The sequence below is a fragment of the Protopterus annectens genome, chromosome 3.part1 (genome assembly GCF_019279795.1).
Source record: "Protopterus annectens isolate FY-2018-M chromosome 3.part1, PAN1.0, whole genome shotgun sequence".
In the NCBI taxonomy this organism is placed as follows: domain Eukaryota; kingdom Metazoa; phylum Chordata; order Ceratodontiformes; family Protopteridae; genus Protopterus; species Protopterus annectens.
Genome location: NC_056732.1, coordinates 1,795,601,010 through 1,795,621,102, shown reverse-complemented (window position 1 = coordinate 1,795,621,102; position 20,093 = coordinate 1,795,601,010). Strand labels below are relative to the sequence as shown.

The window sequence follows — 20,093 nt, the reverse complement described above, 5'->3', positions numbered from 1 at the left end:
GACATTGTGCCATTCAGTAGTAAATGATACTTCCAACCCCCCATATTATATTCATAATCAAAGACTGTTATGTCCTCCAGGTTCCACGCCTCTGAAAACTGGGTTGTAGTTTACTTTTCTTGCTAGTCTGCTAACACAAGGATTGTTGGGAACATGTTTTAGTGCAACTGTATAGCAGTTTGACATATTTATTTTATGTTCCCAAGAATATTTCAAGGGTGAGGACTATCATTTTAACCAAGAACTAGAGACTGTGGTATTATGGAGAAATCTGACTAGAGAACAGAAAAAGATTGTCTTATTTGGGAAGGTGTAGGCATGTAGCTGAGATTAAAGTTTGCAATCTATGTTGTCTTGCCCACAGGGCTACTGCAAGTCTAATGATATCTATTGTTTTTTTTTTAGCTTGTGCAGAGATAAAAGGTCAATGCTGTTTACGGAGAATAACACAACGTATGTGTAAATTCATTCACAGTACAAAAGAGCGGATGTTTAGCTTAGTTGAAGACAGGCTAAAAAAAGAATTAAAACTTCTCCAGGTGAGTTTGTTGGGTGCTGATACCTAATGCTGGTGTTCCTTTATTTGCTGTGATTCAAAGCATGTTTTGCAGAAATGTATACTTTGTGTGAATATTTTATAGTTCACAATTATTTGCTTCTTTGAGACCTCAGGTGAATATTTTATAGTTCACAATTATTTGCTTCTTTGAGACCTCAGATATGGTGTATATTAAGGATTGCAGAAAATCTTGGAAACCACAATAAAACAATCTTGATTAAGTAGGAGATGGTAAAGAAAGAGGCCTGATAAAAGACATAAAAGAAGTAGAATACCCGGATTAGAAGTAGGGCACAGGCATCATTTATAAGAAAGCTGGATAATTTATGTAAAACAATAGACACATTGTTTAAGGAGGGTGGCAGTAGGAGCATACATTAAGGTAGGTAAGGTACTGGCTGTCCAGATTATTATCCTTCCACATATAATATGTGTAATCAGGCATATACCACTGAGATAAGTATACCCACTAGTAGAAAAAATACAGAGTCTAACTGTGGAATATGAGAGCGAGGTATGCTAACACAGAATCCTGAGGCAGAAACTTTTCAAAGTCAAAGTAAACTTTATTGTCATTCAGAAATCACACAAATGCAAAAACTGAACAAAATTCCATGTCTCCAGACTCAATGTGCAGACAACATATAGACCATTTTCACAGACATTTACACGTGTGACACCTAGCTATTACATCACAGACATGCAGATAGACAGACTAATATCGAACATAATTGGAAACACATTTTAACACTTTAAAAACTGAACACTTATTTGCATGAGACTTTAGTATTGCACAGGTACTTGGTTAGGACATTGCATTGATCCTTGCACAGAAAGAGACATTTAAGTATTGCACTGTGAACATTAGAGTATTGCACTATACATACATACATACATACATACATACATACAAATGTTTCAAGCATGGGCATTGAAGCCCTTCTAGCTTGCCAATATCCCAAAACACTTGTTCCCATAATAAATGTCCAGGCTGTTCTTAAAAATATCTAAACTAGTACTTGCATTAATGTAATTTGGTAGTCTGTTCCAAGCATCAGCTACTCTGTCAGAGAACCAATTAGTACACTTCTCATTCATATAGAATCTTCTACATAGTTTATCTGACAATTCTCTAGTACTTTTTGATAACCCCAAACATCCCCAGAGGTAGTTGTCCCTAAATGCCCTATATACCTGTATAAGATCTCCTCTTAAATATCTGTAAGAGATGCTGTACAAGTTCAAATATTTTAGTCTTTCATAATAAATTAGATTTTCACATCCATGGATGCCCTTAGTATATTTCCACTGTACTCTTTCCAGTTTATTCATGCTTGTTTTCCAGTAGGGTTTCCATATTGTTATTCCATACTCAAGTTTGGGTCTAATGTAACTAACAAACAAAGACTTCATTATGTTTGATTTCCTAGACTATATAAATATTTTTGTACAACCTATAGTTCTATAACTATCATTAGCCAATTGGTTGGTATGATTAGAAAAACTCATAGCTGAATCTACCCATATACCTAGGCCCTTAAATGAGTCTACAGTTTCAATCACTGTGTGTTGTATTAAATATTCACCTTTCAGTTTATGTCTCCCAAATCTCATCTGCTTAGTTTTTGATGTATTTATCAACATATTATTCTCCTGTGCCCAAATGGTCAATTTAGTCAAATTATTTTGCAGACATGCCTTATCTGTAACACTTGTTATCAGTTTACCCAATTTCAAGTCGTCAGCATATAGACTGTAGAACACCTCAGATGAAAAAGTAAGGTCTAAAAGATAGAATCTAAACAAGTAAGGGCCTAGTACAGAGCCCTGTGGGACACCTTGACTGTAACCAAGGATTTCACCTGTCCAGTTGGTGTGTGATACTTGCCATCTCTTATTTGTAAGCCATGCAGCTATCCATCTTATTAACAGTACATCAATACCTAGTTGTACTAATTTATTGATCAGTGTTTTGCGCATGATCCTGTCAAATGTTGAAGTTAAATCTATATAAATCACATCACAGCACAATTTCTCATTCATAGCTGTTATTATATTGTTATAGAACATCATGTTACAGGTGGTAATAGATCTATTTTCAACATATGCATGCTGATATATGGTTTTAAGTCCCAACCTATCCAGTTCTGACAATAACTTATCCAGTATTACCTTCTCCATTATTTTTCCACAGCATGAAAGTAGACTTAAGGGTCTATATGATTCTGGGTTTGTCCTACTCCCCTTTCCCTTAAAGACAGGTTTAATAAGTGCATGTCTCCAATCTTGAGGAATCTCCCCATATTTATATGACCTAGTGAATAATAGATGTAATGGCAGTGTAAATTCTTGCTTAAGTGTTCTCAAATCATTGATACTTATTCCGTCTCCTCCCTGCACTTTGTTTGGATCCAGTTTGCACAGTTCTTTTTCAATATAATCTAATTTGATTCCAGTATCTGGGGTTACCTGAATGTCACTAGGACAACTCACCACCCCTGTTGTGTAGCCAAATTGTTTTGTATAAGATTTTGTAAATATATCTATAATCTGTTGTGTCTGAGAATAAATTTTAGAATCTGCATGCAGTTTATCAATTTGTGTATCTTTACTCCTTCCATATCTTATGTATCTATAAAAAGGTTTCCTATTATGCTCAATATATTTATATACATTTTCTTCACATTTTTCTTGATCTTGTCTAACACTATGCTTAATCTGTCTGTCCAGCTCGTTTATTTCAGTTTTCAAAGTTGTAGTTCAACCTCTCTTCCATTTCTTATATTTTTTGTCTCTCGCCTTAATCAGGTATCTTGTTGTTATGGAAATATACCCCTCTGATGTTAGGTGCCTAGATCCTGATGTTAAAACATTTTTTTGACTTTTTGCACTCAGTTTCTCTTTCAGTACTTTCCACATTACATCTGCAGTTTTTCCACTGGACACCTCACTCCATTTAGTTTTATATAGTAACTTTTTTTTGCTTCCCTATAATCTGTAATTAACCTTCTGTGCAATGGCTTAGACTTCAGTTTGGCAGAATTATTTAGCAACAAATTAACCTTTATGACCCCATGATCACTGCACATCAATGGTGGTAAAACTTGATTTGAAGTTACAGTAATTTCTTTAGGAACACAAACAATATCTAGTATATGAACCTTAGAGTCTTGCACTATGGTTAATTTACGAATCTGCATGTATTGCACTGAAAAAAGAGATATTTTACTGCATTGCTACTGCCCTAGATGGCCTATAAGTTGCAGTCCATGGTGAATATTGCACTAAGTATTAGGTGAGACTGGTAACCAGGTTCTTGCACAAATTGAAACAGTTTCTACTGACCCAGTTGGGCATCATGGAATGTAGTGGTTATTAGAGTTCAGCAGCCTGATGACATTAGGGAAGAAGCTGTTCCTGAATTTCGTAGTTCTGCAACGTATGCTTCGGAAGCGCTTTCCAGATGATAGATGCAGGAACAGTCTGTAAGCAGGGTGAGTGCAGTCTTTAATTATTCCCCTGGTCCTGCTGAGACATCTAGATAAGTACAAGTCATGGTTAAGTAGTAAAGTGGTCTTAATGATCCTCTCAGCTGTCTTCACCACTCTCTGGAGGGATTTGTGCTCAGAGGTAAAGCATCTTCCATACTATACTACAAGGTTGTTCACCAGGATGCTTTCTATCTTACCTCTGTAGAAGGTAGTGAGAACTGTCAGTGGGAGATTTGCTCTCCTCAGCCTTCTTAAAAAGTGCAGTCTCTGGTGTGCTTTCCTGACTATGGCATTTGTATTTGTGTTCCAAGACAAGTCTTCATCGATGTGCACTCCCAGAAACTTCATGCTTTCTTTTAATACTAAAAGGAGAGTGGGGTGGGGATTGATACATGTCCCTTCTCAGACTGTGGTATTAAACCACAGATGAAGGATTGGGATTGATTCATATTCCATTTTAGATTGTAGAATTTAACCACAGATGGGGGATGGGGATTGATACATATCCCATCTTAGATTGTGGCATTTAACCACAGATGGGGGATGGGGATTGAAACATATCCCTTCTCAGATTGTGGCATTTAACCACAGAGGGGGAATGGAGATTGATACATATCCCTTCTCAGATTGTGGCATTTAACCACACAGGGGGATGGGAATTGATATATATACCTTCTCAGATTGTGGCATTTAACAGTGGGGAGATCGGGATCGATATATATCCCTTCTCAGATTGTGGCATTTAACAGCAGAGGGGGAATAGGGATTGACATATTTCTTCTCAGATCGTAGCATTTAACCGCAGAGGGGGGATGGGGATTGATACATATCCCTTCTCAGATCGTGGCGTTTAAGAACAGAGGGAGTGGGGACTGATACATATCCCTTCTCAGACTGCAGCATTTAACCACAAATGGGGGAATGGGGATTGATACATATCCCTTCTGAGACAGTGACATTTAACCACAGAGGGTAGATGGGGATTGATACATATCCCTTCTCAGACTGTAGCATTTAAGCACAGAAGGTGGTGGGGATTGATAGATATCCCTTCTCATATTGTGGCATTTAACCACAGGGGTGGGTGGGGATTGTTACATATCCCTTCTTAGATTGTGGCACTTAACCATGGGGGAGTGGGCACTGATACATATCCCTTCTCAGATTGTGGCATTTAACCACAGATGGGGGTGGGGATTTATACATATCCCTTCTCAGATTGCAGCATTTAACCACAGACTGGGATGGGGATTGATACATATCCCTTCTCAGATTGTGGCATTTAACCACAGAGGGGGGTTGGGGCTTGATAAATATCCCTTCTCAGATTGTGGCATTTAACCACAGAGGAGGGGTTGGGGCTTGATACATATCCCTTCTCAGATTGTGGTATTTAACCATGGGGGGGGGTTTGATACAGATCTCTTCTAAGATAGTGACATTTCATCGCAGGGGAGGGGGGATTGATACATATCCCTTCTCAGATTGTGGCATTTAACCGCGGGGGGGGGGATTGATACATATCCCTTCTCAGATTGTGGCATTTAACCACAGAGGGTAGATGGGGATTGATACATATCCCTTTGCAGATTGTGGCATTTAACCGCAGGGGGGATTGATACATATCCCTTCTCAGATTGTGACATTTAACCTCAGAGGGGGGAGTGAGGATTGATACATATTCCTTCTCAGATTCTGGCATTTAACTGTAGAGGGGGGAATGGGGATTGATACATATCCCTTCTCAGATTGTGGCATTTAACCTCAGAGGGGGGAGTGAGGATTGATACATATCCCTTCTCAGATTGTGGCATTTAACCTCAGAGGGGGGGAGTGAGGATTGATACATATCCCTTCTCAGATTATGGCATTTAATCACAGGGGTGGGTGGGGATTGATACATATCCCTTCTCAGATTGTGGCATTTAACCACGAGGCTGGGGTGGGCATTGATACATATCCCTTCTCAGATTGTGGCATTTAACCACAGAAGGTAGATGGGGATTGATACATATCCCTTCTCAGATTGTGGCATTTCACCACGGGGGGGGGGGGATTGATATATATCCCTTCTCAGATTGTGGCATTTAACTGCAGGAGAGGGGATTGATACATATCCCTTCTCAGATTGTGACATTTAACCACAGAGGGTAAATGGGGCTTGATACATATCCCTTCTCAGATTGTGGCTTTTAACCGCAAAGGGGGAGGGTGGGGGATTGATACATATTACTTCTCAAATTGTGGCATTTAACCACAGGGGGTGGACATTGATACATATCCCTTCTCAGATTGGGGCATTTAACCACAGGGGTGAGTGGGGATTGATACATATCCCTTCTCCGGTTGTGGCGTTTGACCATAGGGAGGTGGGCATTGATACATATCCCTTCTCAGATTGTGGCATTTAACCACAGAGGGGGAATGGAGATTGACACATATCCCTTTTCAGACTGTGACATTTAACTGCAGAGGGGGGATGGGGATTGATACATATCCCTTCTCAGATTGTGGCATTTAATCGCAGAGGGGGGAATGGGGATTGATACATATCCCTTCTCAGATTGTAGCATTTAACAATGGGGGGTGGGGATTGATACAAATCCCTTCTCAGATTGTAGCATTTAACCACGGAGGGAAATGGGGATTGATGCATATCCTTCTCAGACAGTGGCATTTAACCACAGAGGGTAGATGGGGATTGATACATATCCCTTCTCAGATTGTGGCATTTAACCACAGAGGGGGGAATGGGGATTGATGCATATCCCTTCTCAGACAGTGGCATTTAACCTCAGAGGCAGGATGGAGATTGATACATATATCCCTTATCAGATTTCGGCATTTAATCACAGAGGGGGATAGAGACTGATACATATCCCTTCTCAGTTTATGGCATTTAACCACAGAGGGCAGATGGGGATTGATACATATCCCTTCTCAGATTGCGGCATTTAACCACAGAGGGGGGTTGAGGAATGATACACATCCCTTCTCAGACAGTGGCATTTAACCACAGATGGGGATGGGGATTGATACATTTCCCTTTTCAGATTGTGGCATTTAGCCAGGCACTGTGGATTAGATTACACTAGGAGGGTATGAAATCTAAAGTATAGAAAATAAAAGAGCTGTCCCTGTAAAGTGAACCTGTCTAGAGGACTTTAAGATGGAATTGGGAGATGGGGATAAAGTTAGGGGAATGTGACATAGAAATCACCTGTGTATAAGAGAATCTGGGATTAAGCAGAGATTAAAAATGTAATACATAAACAAATATAAATAGAATGGGTAAAAGTTTGAAGCAAACAGTTGAATGGGGCAGTTTAAGCAACAATCCAGAATTAGAGGAAAGAAAATTAATGGATGATAAGGTGGAAATTCAATTTCACTTCAGAGACGAACATTTTGAAGCATTTAATACACTAAAAAATAACTTTGTAAAATGTGCTAATTTAGCACTGGAAGGAAACAACAGAGAGATTCAGTGGAAAAATGGGGAAGTGTAAAAAAAGGAAGAGGAGACTTGAAATATAAAGATATCAAACAACATAGAAGTGAAAAAAGAAGCACTAGGGTTGATAGGATATGGTTAGGTAAGGAAAATGTACAAGAGGGATTAACTCACAATGAATGGACTCAGCCATGAGAAAAAGTCCATTTTCCTCAGAATGTGTTCCTACATACTGCACCAAAAGATGAGAATATTACAGTTATGATACAACAATCTGAATAAAATAAGACATGGTAGGGGAGATGTGAAGATAAAGTGCTGGAGGTGTGGAGTAAATGAGGCAGGAATGATACACGTTTTTGGAATGTCAAAGGGTGCAGCAGAGATGGTAACAAGTGACAAAGGGATGGTGAAAAATTTCATAAACACTTGGTAAACCTTAGGCTGGTAACAGAAAGGGAAAAAGTAGGATGGGAAAGAGAAAGCTTATTATGAGATTAATACCAGCTTTTGTTCCAAAAACAGTGCTTGCAAGGGATTGGAGAACATACACAACCAGGCTGAGAAGTTTATATATGGAATATTTAAAATTGATAAGATGAACAAAGTACTATTATAAAATGAATGGCGTGGAGAAGAAGCCAAAAATTTAACTGTGTCATACAATTATGTTGGAATCTGAAGAAAAGAAGGAAATTATAAGATCTTCTGAACATTTGATGGGAGAAGGAAAATGTAAAATTGGAAATTGTATGGATGCAAAAGACAGTACCAAGTCTTGGTCTTATGTAAATATATATATATATCTATATATATATATATATATATATATATATATATATATATATATATATATATATATAGATATATTCCCCTTTTTAAACAGTTTTTGAAAGGCAGATACTTTTATAATTATTGTATACATGGATTCGTACCTAACTTTTGCAGGTGTCTCATTGTTAATTACTATTTACCTGTTGACATTACTGTTTATATGACACATACACAAGTATGTTATTTTATTGGAAAAATCAATAAAAACGGTATATTAAAAATGTTGGATGGTAAAATCTGTTGATTTTTTTTTTTAATTTCTAAGCCTGCTTGGTTCAGGGATAGACCCAGTCACCATGTGTTGTACAGTTTTACAGTAAGTTGAAAACTATATCAAACACTAAAACAATTAGCATCATATCTTGCTCTTATTCACAGTACTGAGTATCCCTGTATCACTCTAAATTGTTATTTCCTTCTTTTTATATCCTAAATGTCCCAAAATGGTTGCAGTGTTGACATGATTTCATAATGTAAATGTATTGGGACGCAATTATTGTGGCAATACTGTGATCCTGTCCCTCTCAGTTTATATGAAGAATACTGTGTTTTTTTTACTTTTAGCTTTTGCAAACAAAATTGTGTTTTTGCCTTTTATAATTACTTTCTCTGAGTTTTTAGTATTCTTTTCAGTGTGTTCATCTCTTACACAGCATTTTAGGTTTATTTGAATGTTATGCTTAGAAGACCAACAATGTCTTTTTTCCCAGAAAATTTATGTTTCACAACTTTTTTTGTAACAGTGGTGTGAAGCTAATCATTTATGACTGACACACACACATAAAACAACTAACACTGCAGATGTTATCTAGGTTTAAGCCTTCATATTAATTACATATAACCACTAATCTGCCTAATAACTTTGTATTTGTTTTTTACTGTCATAAAAGTTTAAAGCATAGCTACCTTCCCTTTTTTAGACTGCTTACAGAATGTGACAGATGATACAACAAAATCTCAGCAGAAAAATACAGAGGACAGTCCTAGAAAAAAAAGGGGTGAACAGCACTCTGTTACAAGAAAACACTTGATGTCCTTAAGGGGTCGTTTGCGTATGTCCCATGGGCCTCCATTACAGGAGGTTTATGGTATTATATAGTGAAAACTCTAGTTTCTACTGAAAGCTTGACATTTCAGTGGAACTGTTTTCTAAATTTGTCTAAGCTTCCATTTTTGTCATTTTCAGATTTGGTTACTCTCCATATTCTGATATATAGTGCTGAGCATAATGGAATAGTCTTACTGTCAGCTAGGCATTGACTTAATGACAGCCATTACATAACAAAGCTGCCATCAGGTCCAAGGAAAAAAAAGTCTGAAAGTATCTTCCCCTGTTGAGACACAAACAGCTGTGATGGAAACTAATTCAATCAGGCAGTGTCTGCATATCATTTAGGAGCCCATGCATTAAAATGTCTCATCCATGCACTTTATTGTCTGAGGTGAAATTATCTGACTTCGGTATTTGACAAGGGGAGAGTTGCCATGGTAAATCTGCATGGAAGCAGAGGCTGAATGGTTAGTACCTCAGATGTCCTGAAGAAGACAACCACTGAGAACCGAAAAGCAATAAAGAGCAGAGAACACATCAGAAAAGACATCACGGGGTTGTGTTAATTCAGGGATAAGTAAAAGGATCTGATGAAATTCCGTATGGTTGGAACAAAAGTACTTAACCTGTCTACTGTTTTTGATTGGCGTTTGTTTAAATAAATGTATTTACTGTAGTGCACCTCTCAGTGTGTTTTGTTTGAAGTTACTTGTCTGAGGTTCTACACGCTGTTGTTTTTTATTGTGATATTTATTTTTGTTTATATTTATTATTTATTTATTGATTGACATTTGTTTACTGGGAAAATCCAACTGAGCATCAAATAACCCCTCTTGAGCAAATGCCCAGAGATAAAAGCTCCAAACAAAAATATATATATATATTAGCATAACTCATTTTACAAAGATAAAATGTGAGAATTTTTTTTTTATTTAACATTTGTTAACCGGGAAAGTCCGACTTGGAATGAGCCAGTTTTCAGCAGAGGCCCATGGAGAAATGCTCCAGATGCATGTCTTTAACGTGGGAGAAAACTGGATTACCCAGAGGAAACCCACATGAATACAGGGAGGACATACAGACTCCGCACAGAAGGCACTCCATCCAAGAATCGAACCGGAAAACCTCTTGCTCTGAGGCGGCAACGCTATGACTGCACTGTCCCATTGAAATATTGAATATTGAATTGAAGAATAATGAAAACAATATGGCAGTAGATGTTACTTAAAATGGCAAGATAATATAGGACATCAGATTGTTATTAAATTACAGCAGCAGTTTAACACTCAGCATCAGATAACTGGAACAGATTATTAGCTTAAGCAATTTAAGAATCTATGGTCATTTGTGGTCATAATAAACAGGCAAAGTGTGCATTATTATACAGGATGATTTGAGTGAAGAAGGTTGATAAGAGCTTTAGACAGAGGGAGACTAAATGACAAAAAAGAAGATGGGGTTGAGAGCTGTTTGTAGGAACATTAGTATGGTCAGATAATGGTAATATATTAGGTTATTTAAAGGAGAGACACTGACAATTGGTTGGGAGGGTGGCCTAATGGTGAAGGTGTTTGCCTTGCAAACACAAGGTGTGGGGTTTGAGTCTCACAAGGGATAATTGGCTAGACTTAAAATGGCTCGCAAGGGCAGTTAGCTTAGTACTAACCTATGAACCTATGAACAGTAGTGCAAGGTCATCTGTTATAATAATGGATTATCTTATGCAGATTAGACTTGGCTTTCTGTCTGATTACTTTGTGTGGTTTTCTTAAAATTCAGCTGTGTTCTATACTCTTTGCTGTTTAGTCCCACTGCCCCTTCTAAGCACCTCAGAATTATCAATAACAATTAGATCAAATGTTTTTTTCATCTCCTCCTCAACTGACAGGTCTTGGATCCAACATCAGATCCATCCACAACAGCTCTAATAGCCTTTAGGCTCCGTAGCTTGAACTCCTTTCCTTACCCATAATCATCTGTCTTCTCCCAAGTTACCAGAAATCTCATTTGCCACTTTAGCGATAAGAAGTGGTCACCACTAGCTAGAGTATGAGATAGTGAGTTAAGTGAATTATCAGTGCTCTTATCCATATATATATATATATATATATATATATATATATATATATATATATATATATATATATAATATGTGTGTGTGTATGTATATATATATATATATATATATATATATATATATATATATATATATATAGTTTCACTTCATATACTCAAAATGCTGAAATCCCGAAATTCAGCATTTAGAGTGCATGAAGTCAAAACCATCACAACACCGAAATCCCAGAAAGCCAAATCACATATCCGAACACACATACACTACACCACACACAAACCAAAACACCTACACCACAAAAAACAGAAACACAACAAAACCCCAAACATACACATACCTACACTAAACAGGAGCAGGGGGACAAGCCCCCCTGCACCCCCCACACCCACTTACTTAATATATACTAACTTCGAGATTGCACAAAGAGTGAAAAAAAGCAAAACTCAAACACACACATTCTACAGTCCCTTGCTCACACAAACACACACACACACACACCACATACACATGCGTTACAAAAATGCTCACATACACTCACTCACCTGAAAGTCTGAACACAAACATCCCAAACACTTCTCTTAAAGTAGCATCACTGTGTAAGTGCGGATTCGACATACTCGCATTCACACTTATGCACTTTCACTATTCTCAAGTTTCGGCTTCAGGATTTCAGCATTTTGAGTATATGAAGTGAAACCATATATATATATATATATATATATATATATATATGGGATCCGGACACATGCTCGACTAGCAAATGTCCAAATCACAAAACATCGAACACATACACGAAAGTGATTAACATTGACAAGCGCTTCTGTGTATGTGTGCTTGTTTTGTAGATCGGACTACAGTGCGGGTAAGGGAAAATTCTCTTTTCCCCACTGTAGTGCGATCTCGGAGTGAGAATAATAAAGTAGGGGGGTGTGTGGGGTGCAGCGCTTTCGTGTATGTGTGTTCAGTGTTTTGTGATTCGGACATATGCTAGTCGAGCACGTGTCCTAGACCCATAGATATATATATATATATATATATATATATATATATATATATATATATATATATATATATATATATGATTTACTATCAAAATGCCAACGTGCATATGAAGTATTCAAACATCATATGTTTGAATACTTCATAGTTCGGCAGGTTATGTGAGCGAATGTTATCATTGCGAATGGACTGTGCATTCGCAATTATAACGTTCGCTCATGTAAGGATCGCGGTACAGTCGTTAGGGAAATACATCCCTTTCCTCACTGTAGTGCGATCTCGAGTTGGAATATTAAGTTAGGGGTGCAGGGGCTTGCCCTGCATAGATGTGAGTGTAGGCTAGTTAGGTAGGGAGTTAAGGGAAGGGTGGGAGTGCTGTTTATTGTCAAAAATGTTGCGAGCGACATTTTCGACAATTAACAGCTGTTTTCGACATTAGGTGCATACGGAAATGTTCATTTCTGATGTTTAAATTCGAAGTTCCGTACACTTTTTTTTTTATTTTCGAATTTTTGATAGTAAACCATATATATATATATATATATATATATATATATATTTTTTTTCTTGTTCTTTTGTTCTTTTTCGGCCTATGTAAAAAAAAAAAAGTTTATATATAGTACTAAATAATTCACTAGTTTTCCTTGGGATCTCTTGCCCATTTGTACTTTCTTATTACCTTTTTTGGTATTAGTCTCCATTACCATTGTTGGTATTTCTTTCCTTTACCTCAGGGTGTTGTTATTACCATTGCTGGTATTTTTCTTGTGTAGCATCTTTCGCCTGCAGGTATATATAAATATATTTTTGAGATGACCAATAAACAGGCACAAGATTCCTAATTCTGACATCTGTTCAGAATGTGTGTATTGCCTTGGCCCAGCTCACCTCAACACAGAGTTATATTTATTTATTTATTTAACATGTGTTAACTGGGTTAGTACGACTGGGCTGCTTAGCCCTTTTACAGAGGAGACCCAAGGAGAAAAGTGCCACAGATAAACAAATACAAAAACAAAGCATCATACAATATTAACATACAAGTCTATATACACGGGAGAAACGGAAAACAACTTATAAATGCACATGTTAGAATATAAGAGTAATACTGAAGATTTATACAGCCATGGTACATATTAAGTATGTAAAATATATATAAAAAGTTAGAGTCTAATAATTACCATCAGAGAGAAATTCAAGGTTGGTAGAATATCATAAAGACCTTAAATGAGTAGTTGTGGTAAAGTGTGAGAGCTGAAAGGGAAGAGGAAGAAATGAGGGAGAAGTTTAGATGGGAGTGGGACAAGGACAGGTTCAAGAATTAGTAAATAAGTCCTTTAGAAGTTTTTTGAAATTAAGAAAGTTGCCATTTTTTCTTGGAGTGGCTGTATAAATAGAGTGTGACATTTGTGCTAGTTTTAACAACCAAGCCCTGGTTGAGAGGAAAAATAAACATATCTTGAAAGGACATCTTCCTTCTTCTGTCTCTGGAACTCCATCCTCTTCTAAGAAATCAGAAGAGGCTCAGGACAAACATAAGCAATCGAGGAAGCAATCATCTGACCTCTCTCCTCAAGTGATTTCTTTAGGCTCTACTCCACAAGAGAAGACTCCTAAAATGTTGGATCCGTGCACCTGCATATCTCCAACAACTACAAAATCGAACAATTTGGATGTGTCCTCCAGGTCAGATCCAACCAGACTTAAGCTGAAGTTATCAGAAGTTCTTGCTAGGTACTGTACAGAACCAGTAACATTTAGACTTCATTCTCCATTTTTGCAGGATACCCCTCAGTTTCCTATCCATCTTCCACTTCATCCTCCCTCAGGTCATCTAGGAGCCTTTCTGAAGTGGGTGTGGATAGGATAGGATAATGAGAACGTTTCTCACTACCCAGATACAGTTGGGTGTTATTCCACCTCCATCTCCCATTGGAAATATGAGCCTTCCTACTATATAGACCTAATATCTGACTCGTGAAAATGATTCACCCTGTGGTTTTGGAGATTTTGGAATTGAGACTTCTGAGTATGTCAGTGCTAGATCGGAAGACTTGGCCCTTCTCGACTCTGACACCTCCTGTTATCCAGATGGCTCCTAATCTGTCTGAGCTGGATGGATCTCAGAGCCGTAGTATCAGCAACGTTTCTGGGAGACTGGGATTGACTCCAATGTTGTCAGTGCTGTCCCTTTCCCCCAGAGCCTCAGCATTAGTCAACTAGGCTCATATCTCTGCTCCAAGGCTGGAACCAGGGGGAATTAGGTTCTGTCCTTCACAGGCTTCTTCATATTCAATGAAGACAGGGCTTGGCTTTCCCTTGGTTTCATCTTTCAAGGCAGTGGAGACAGCTTTCTCTGCTTCTAGGTAAAACACATCCTTATCGCCCCCTCAGATCCACCCTAAAGTGAACTCTTCTGCGGAAGCTATGTTTTTTCATCCTGTCACATTCAGACAGCTGGTCTGGTCAAGCCTTGAGACTATCCTCATTCAGGACTCGGCTGGTGCTTCTGAGTCTTCTCCAGAGCCTCCCACCAAAGAGCCACTTTGGAAGTGCATGTGTAAGAAGAGACACCTTGACTCTCCACAAGAGTCATTAACCAAAGACACAGACTTCGATGAAGGGAAAGGGTTCTCCAGGTCACTCCTTGATGATGTGTCTTTTGGTGAATAATTGAACTTCTGAGACAAAAAGGTAGCTGGTCTTCCACCCCCCCCCAACCCCCCAAAGAGTTAGTATTTCATGAGGCTTTTGGAACCATCTCAGCTACAATTTGGGTAGTCCTCCTGGCAACTGAGATGGTAGACCTTATGTCGTACTGGGCCTGGAAGGATTTGGACATCAAGGAGTCCATTCCCAAGCATCCTGCTAAGTACCTCATAGCACCCAAGGATAGGGCTAACTAGAGCAAGTAGTCCTCCAGTGAATGCTATGGCGGTTGCAGCAACCACTAAAAAAATCTCTTAGAACAGAGTGCTTCTGTCCATACCCATAACAGGGAGCCTAGGGTGCTGGACAGATATGGAAAGTATATTTAGCTTCAGTGACATTTTCCCTCAGGTCTCTAAGTTTTTTTGACACATGTGATGAGATTTCAGAAGGTATTGATCATGCATTTTTCCAAAACTATCACTGGGTCCATGTCTGAGGAGTACAAAAAGACAGTTTCTTCACAAATGTTCACACTTCATTCCCTCTCCAGTGTTTCCATGAAGCTGATTTCTCATATTTCAGAGGGAACATCTAGAGCAGTGGGTTTTTCCATCAAAAGGCACACCTAGATGTGCCTTTGTGATTTTGCAGTACTCTTCAAGTCTTCATTCATCAATACCCTTTTTGATGGATCCACATTGTTTGGCCTGAAGGTAAAGAAAACTCTCTCCAGGAGTGAGCAAGATGGGAAGACTCCATCTGCTGTTGGAATCCATTTTTCTACTTCTCAAAGGACCTTCACCTGAAACCAGAGAGGTGGCAGAAAATTGTGGTTCAGAAAATCACAAAGGTATCCCCTGGAGATAGATCCCCTTGCAGCAGGGGGGGGGGGTTAATGGAAGACACTGCCCCTGTAGCAGAGGTGGCCCACAGCATCAAGGCTGCAGAGGACCCTTCTCTGAGAAGTCTTTTCAACATCCTTGAAGGGTTACCTGACTAGTGCACTCTGGAGGTAGTTGGCGGGTTCTTTTCTCTACACCCAGAAGCCTGGATAGCCATTACCAAAGACTCTTGGGTTCAGAGTATAATATCCAGAGATTTTTACATACCATTTTCCCTTCTTCCCCAGCATGCAACAAAAGAATCCCTGATGTTCCATCCAATCAGAGGAAATGGGCAGCCACAGAAATAGAAAAGCTGCTGAAAAAAAAAGGGTCATCCAGCCCATCCGTCTCAGAGCAACAAGGATCTGGAACTTATTCAAGATTCTTTTTAGTTCCAAAAAAGACAGGGATCTAAGCAATCTAAATCACTGTGTAAAACATTCAAAGTTTTGGATGGTCACTGTTCAATCCAGCCTACCTTTGAAAAGGAAAGATGATTTGATGTGCACCACAGATCTCCAGGTACTACCATGTCAAGATACACAGGTGCTTCAGGAGATATCTACATTTCTGTGTGGGAGCCAGTCACTACCAGTTCAGAGCACCGCCCTTTTGTCTCACTAAAGTCCACAGGGTGTTCACCAAATGCATGGCAGTGGTTGCAGCCCACCTGAGGCTGTACAGGATCTGGGTGTTACCTTATCTAAATAGCTGGCACTTTTCTGCTTCCAGCAGACCTGTACTCATTCACGACAGGGACTGCTTGCTCCATTTTTGTCTTTAACTAGGTATTATTGTAAATTGCAACAAATCACAGCTCTCTCCATGATGCAATTCCCGGAGTTCATTGGTGCCTGTCTAGATAACAGGTTTCAGTAGTAACTCTACCACATACAAGAGTAGACACCTTATGAAGACTAGCATTACACATTCTTTGTCTTCATTCCACCCCTGAGGAATTAATCTTACAACTGCTGGGGTCAGTGGCAGTGTCAATAATTTTAGTACCACTGGCTCACTTTCACATGAGAATCTTACATTAGTCCCTAGCAGTACAGTGGTTCATCAGACACCATACACTAACAGCACTCATTCATATTACGAACATTTGCAGGCATCACATTGCATGGTGGTTCATGTGCAAAAAGTCATTCAGAGTTGCTGTTTTTCTGAATTCACACCCAAAGCCACCATGACCACGGATGCCTCCTAACTAGGGGGGGGGGGGGGGGGGGGCATTATTTGGGAAGGACAGTCCAAGGCATGTGGTCCTAGACAGATGCCACTCTTAGGTTCATAGGTTCATACAAGGCTATCTGCCCTAGGGCATTTATAAGCCTAGCCAGAATGTGTTTGGCTTTCGCCACCCATTTTAAATTTATTTTGCTATGCCCTTTTTCGAGGTTAGTATACTGTGCCTCTGTCTAACAGTGACACAGAAGTGATACCCAGGGTAAACTTACGATCTCCCATCCACTCATCAAGATTCCTATTGAAGAGAGTCAATGAGGGACTCTGCCTAACCTGGACTGGGATTTTATTCCAGAGTGAAGGGAGCCTCTGGGTTATGAATCTGTCCCTCCAGCATGTCCTATTTATTTCAGTGCTGAGGTTCAAGTCTCTCAAGCACATAGCTCGATGGGATTTGGATTTTCTGAGGTGCAGCATGTCCATTAATTCCGGGTTGGACATGGCTTTATACGTCAGGCACAGATCGCCTCTGAACAGGCGGTATGCCACTGAGTAGAGCTGGAGTTTCTTTAACCGGGCAGCATATGGCATCTGTTTGAGCCTTTGATCCTCTTGGTGAGGTACTTTGGGGTCTTTCCAGTTGCTGCAGGTGTCTGGTAAGGTACATCCCAAAAGGGGCATTGTACTCAATTATGGGCCTGATGAGTGATGAGTAAAGAGGCACAATGACCTCCCCTGATCTAGATGTGAATCCCTTCATGATTAGGTGGGCTATATAAAATGTTTTTCTAACCACTTTGGCCACGTGGTTGTCAAATGAGAGATTGCTCTCAACTTGGGTCCCCAGGTCCCTAATTACTTCTTCTGTACTTAATGGATTACCACCTATGTGGTAATTTGTGGGCACTTTGTTTTGCCAAAGGGGATGACTATACACTTTTGGCATTTAGCTTGAGGCCATGGCTCTGGCACCAGTTGTCTGTTTCTATGAGGCCCTTTTGGAGGATGCTTGTGTTGGCTGGAGAGTCGATTATGGCACCCAGTTTGCAGTCATCTGCGAACTTAGTCAGCCACAGTCCTTCCGTGTTGGCCTGTACCTCCGAGAAATATATACCGAACAAGAGAGGTCCCAGGACTGAGCCTTGTGGGACACCACTTGTAATTGGTTTGGAGTCTGACATGGCTCCAGCAATTCTAACCATGTGGGTTCTGTCCTTGAGCCAGTTTGCAATCCATCTAGTGACATAGGGGTTTGTATTTAAGCTGTTGAGCTTATCTATAATGCCCGGGGTATTGTATCGAAGGCTTTTGCGAGGTCCAGGTAGGCTGTGTGGACCACCTTCCCTTCGTCAATGGCCTTGATGACTGTTTCAAAGAAATCAACCAGGTTTAAGAGGCAGGATCTGCCCTTAACAAAGCCAAACTCGGTAGGATCCAGTGTCTGTAGGTCCCCAATATCTTTATTTATGAGGTCCATGATGATCCTTTCCATAGCTTTGCAGACCAAGCTAGTCAGGCTTATGGGGCAATAGTTTCCAGGATCCGTTGAGGCACCACCTTTATGGAGAGGGACCACTGTTGCTGTACACCACTCTTTGGGTACATATCCTGTAGTGAGGCTGAGATTGAACAGTAGTTTTCTGGTTGGGTTTAGCTCTTCTTGGAGTTTATGTAGGACGCAGCCCGGGACACCGTCTGATCCCATTGTTGCTGTGTTTTATTGCTTTGGAGAGGACGGCTCTTACCTGAGCATCTGAGATGTCAGGGGGGCAGCACTCTGCAGGGATAGATATTTGCCCTTTTGGTGGGGAGGGGGGGGGAGTTTGCGCTGAACCTGTCAGCTAGGATGTTGGCAATGTCTGTGGGTTCAGTGTATTCTTTGTCATTTTGGACTAATTCTGAGCGTATCTGGGAATTACCACGCAGGTTCCTAACATAACTAAAGAAAGCCTTGTGATTATCCTTAGTGTCCTGTGCAATTTTTCTCTCGAAGCTGGCCTTAGACAATTTTATGAGTGCCTGTAGTTTTTTGCTAATACTGATCAGTGATGCCTTCCCTTTTTGGGATTTTGCTCTGTCATTTAGTAGCTTCCTCCTTCTATTGTATAGTTTGTTTATGGCTGGGGTCCACCAGACAGGACGTCTGCCTTTGGAGGATTGGGTCTTGGTTTTATTTGGGATCGCATGATCCATGCATTCCTGAAGGTGTTCATAGAATGCGTTTATAAAGGATTCTGCGGTCTGGGCCGTATTTTCCACAGGCCCAGGGGCTTTGAAGGATTCCACCTCGGTTTTGAGGAGTGTGAAATTTGTTTTAGAGATGTTTTTCACTGTGGTTTTCTGGGCAGGGGGTGGGATCGGGATGTGAATATCCAGTGAGATTAGTTTATGGTCTGATCTTACCAGTGAGGGATACACTTCTGGTCTGGAGCATAGAGTCCCCATGTTGGTGATGATCAGGTCCAGTATGCTTTCCCCTCTTGTGGGAGTGGTAACAAGTTGTTCCATAGCATTTGAGTTTATAAATTCTAGGAACCTTTGGGCTAGGGTGTTGGAGCTAGAGTAATGCTCCCAGTCTATGTTTGGGTAGTTGAAGTCACCCAATATAATGGTGTTTGGAGAGACCTTCATATTTTCCAGTGTTCTCAGGAAGGCCGAGTGGGGTTCCTGGGTTTGGGAGGGTGGTCTGTAGCAGGCTATAAACTGGAAGGCAGTTTTACCCACTGTTAGTTGCACATGGATAGTCTCTTCACATCAGAAACATAGAAATGAGAGGATTCCTATTAGTTTTGCAAGCATTTCAAGATATTCTCCGTCTAAGGATGATTGCTGTTCACACAGACATGTCTGTGTTCTGGTACATCAACAAACTGGGAGGAACCTGATCCTACCCACTATTCAGGG

The 20,093-nt window shown here is 39.8% G+C and overlaps 1 protein-coding gene across 1 annotated transcript in view; it reads left to right on the top strand.

Annotated features, from left to right (window-relative positions):
* LOC122798680 overlaps positions 1-20,093 on the top strand; it is a 765,029-nt gene that overhangs the window by 188,227 nt on the left and 556,709 nt on the right. Inside the window, exon 2 of the mRNA XM_044067772.1 lies at positions 406-539. Within this exon, the coding sequence (XP_043923707.1) occupies positions 406-539 (134 nt within the window). The remainder of the gene's footprint in view (positions 1-405; positions 540-20,093) is intronic.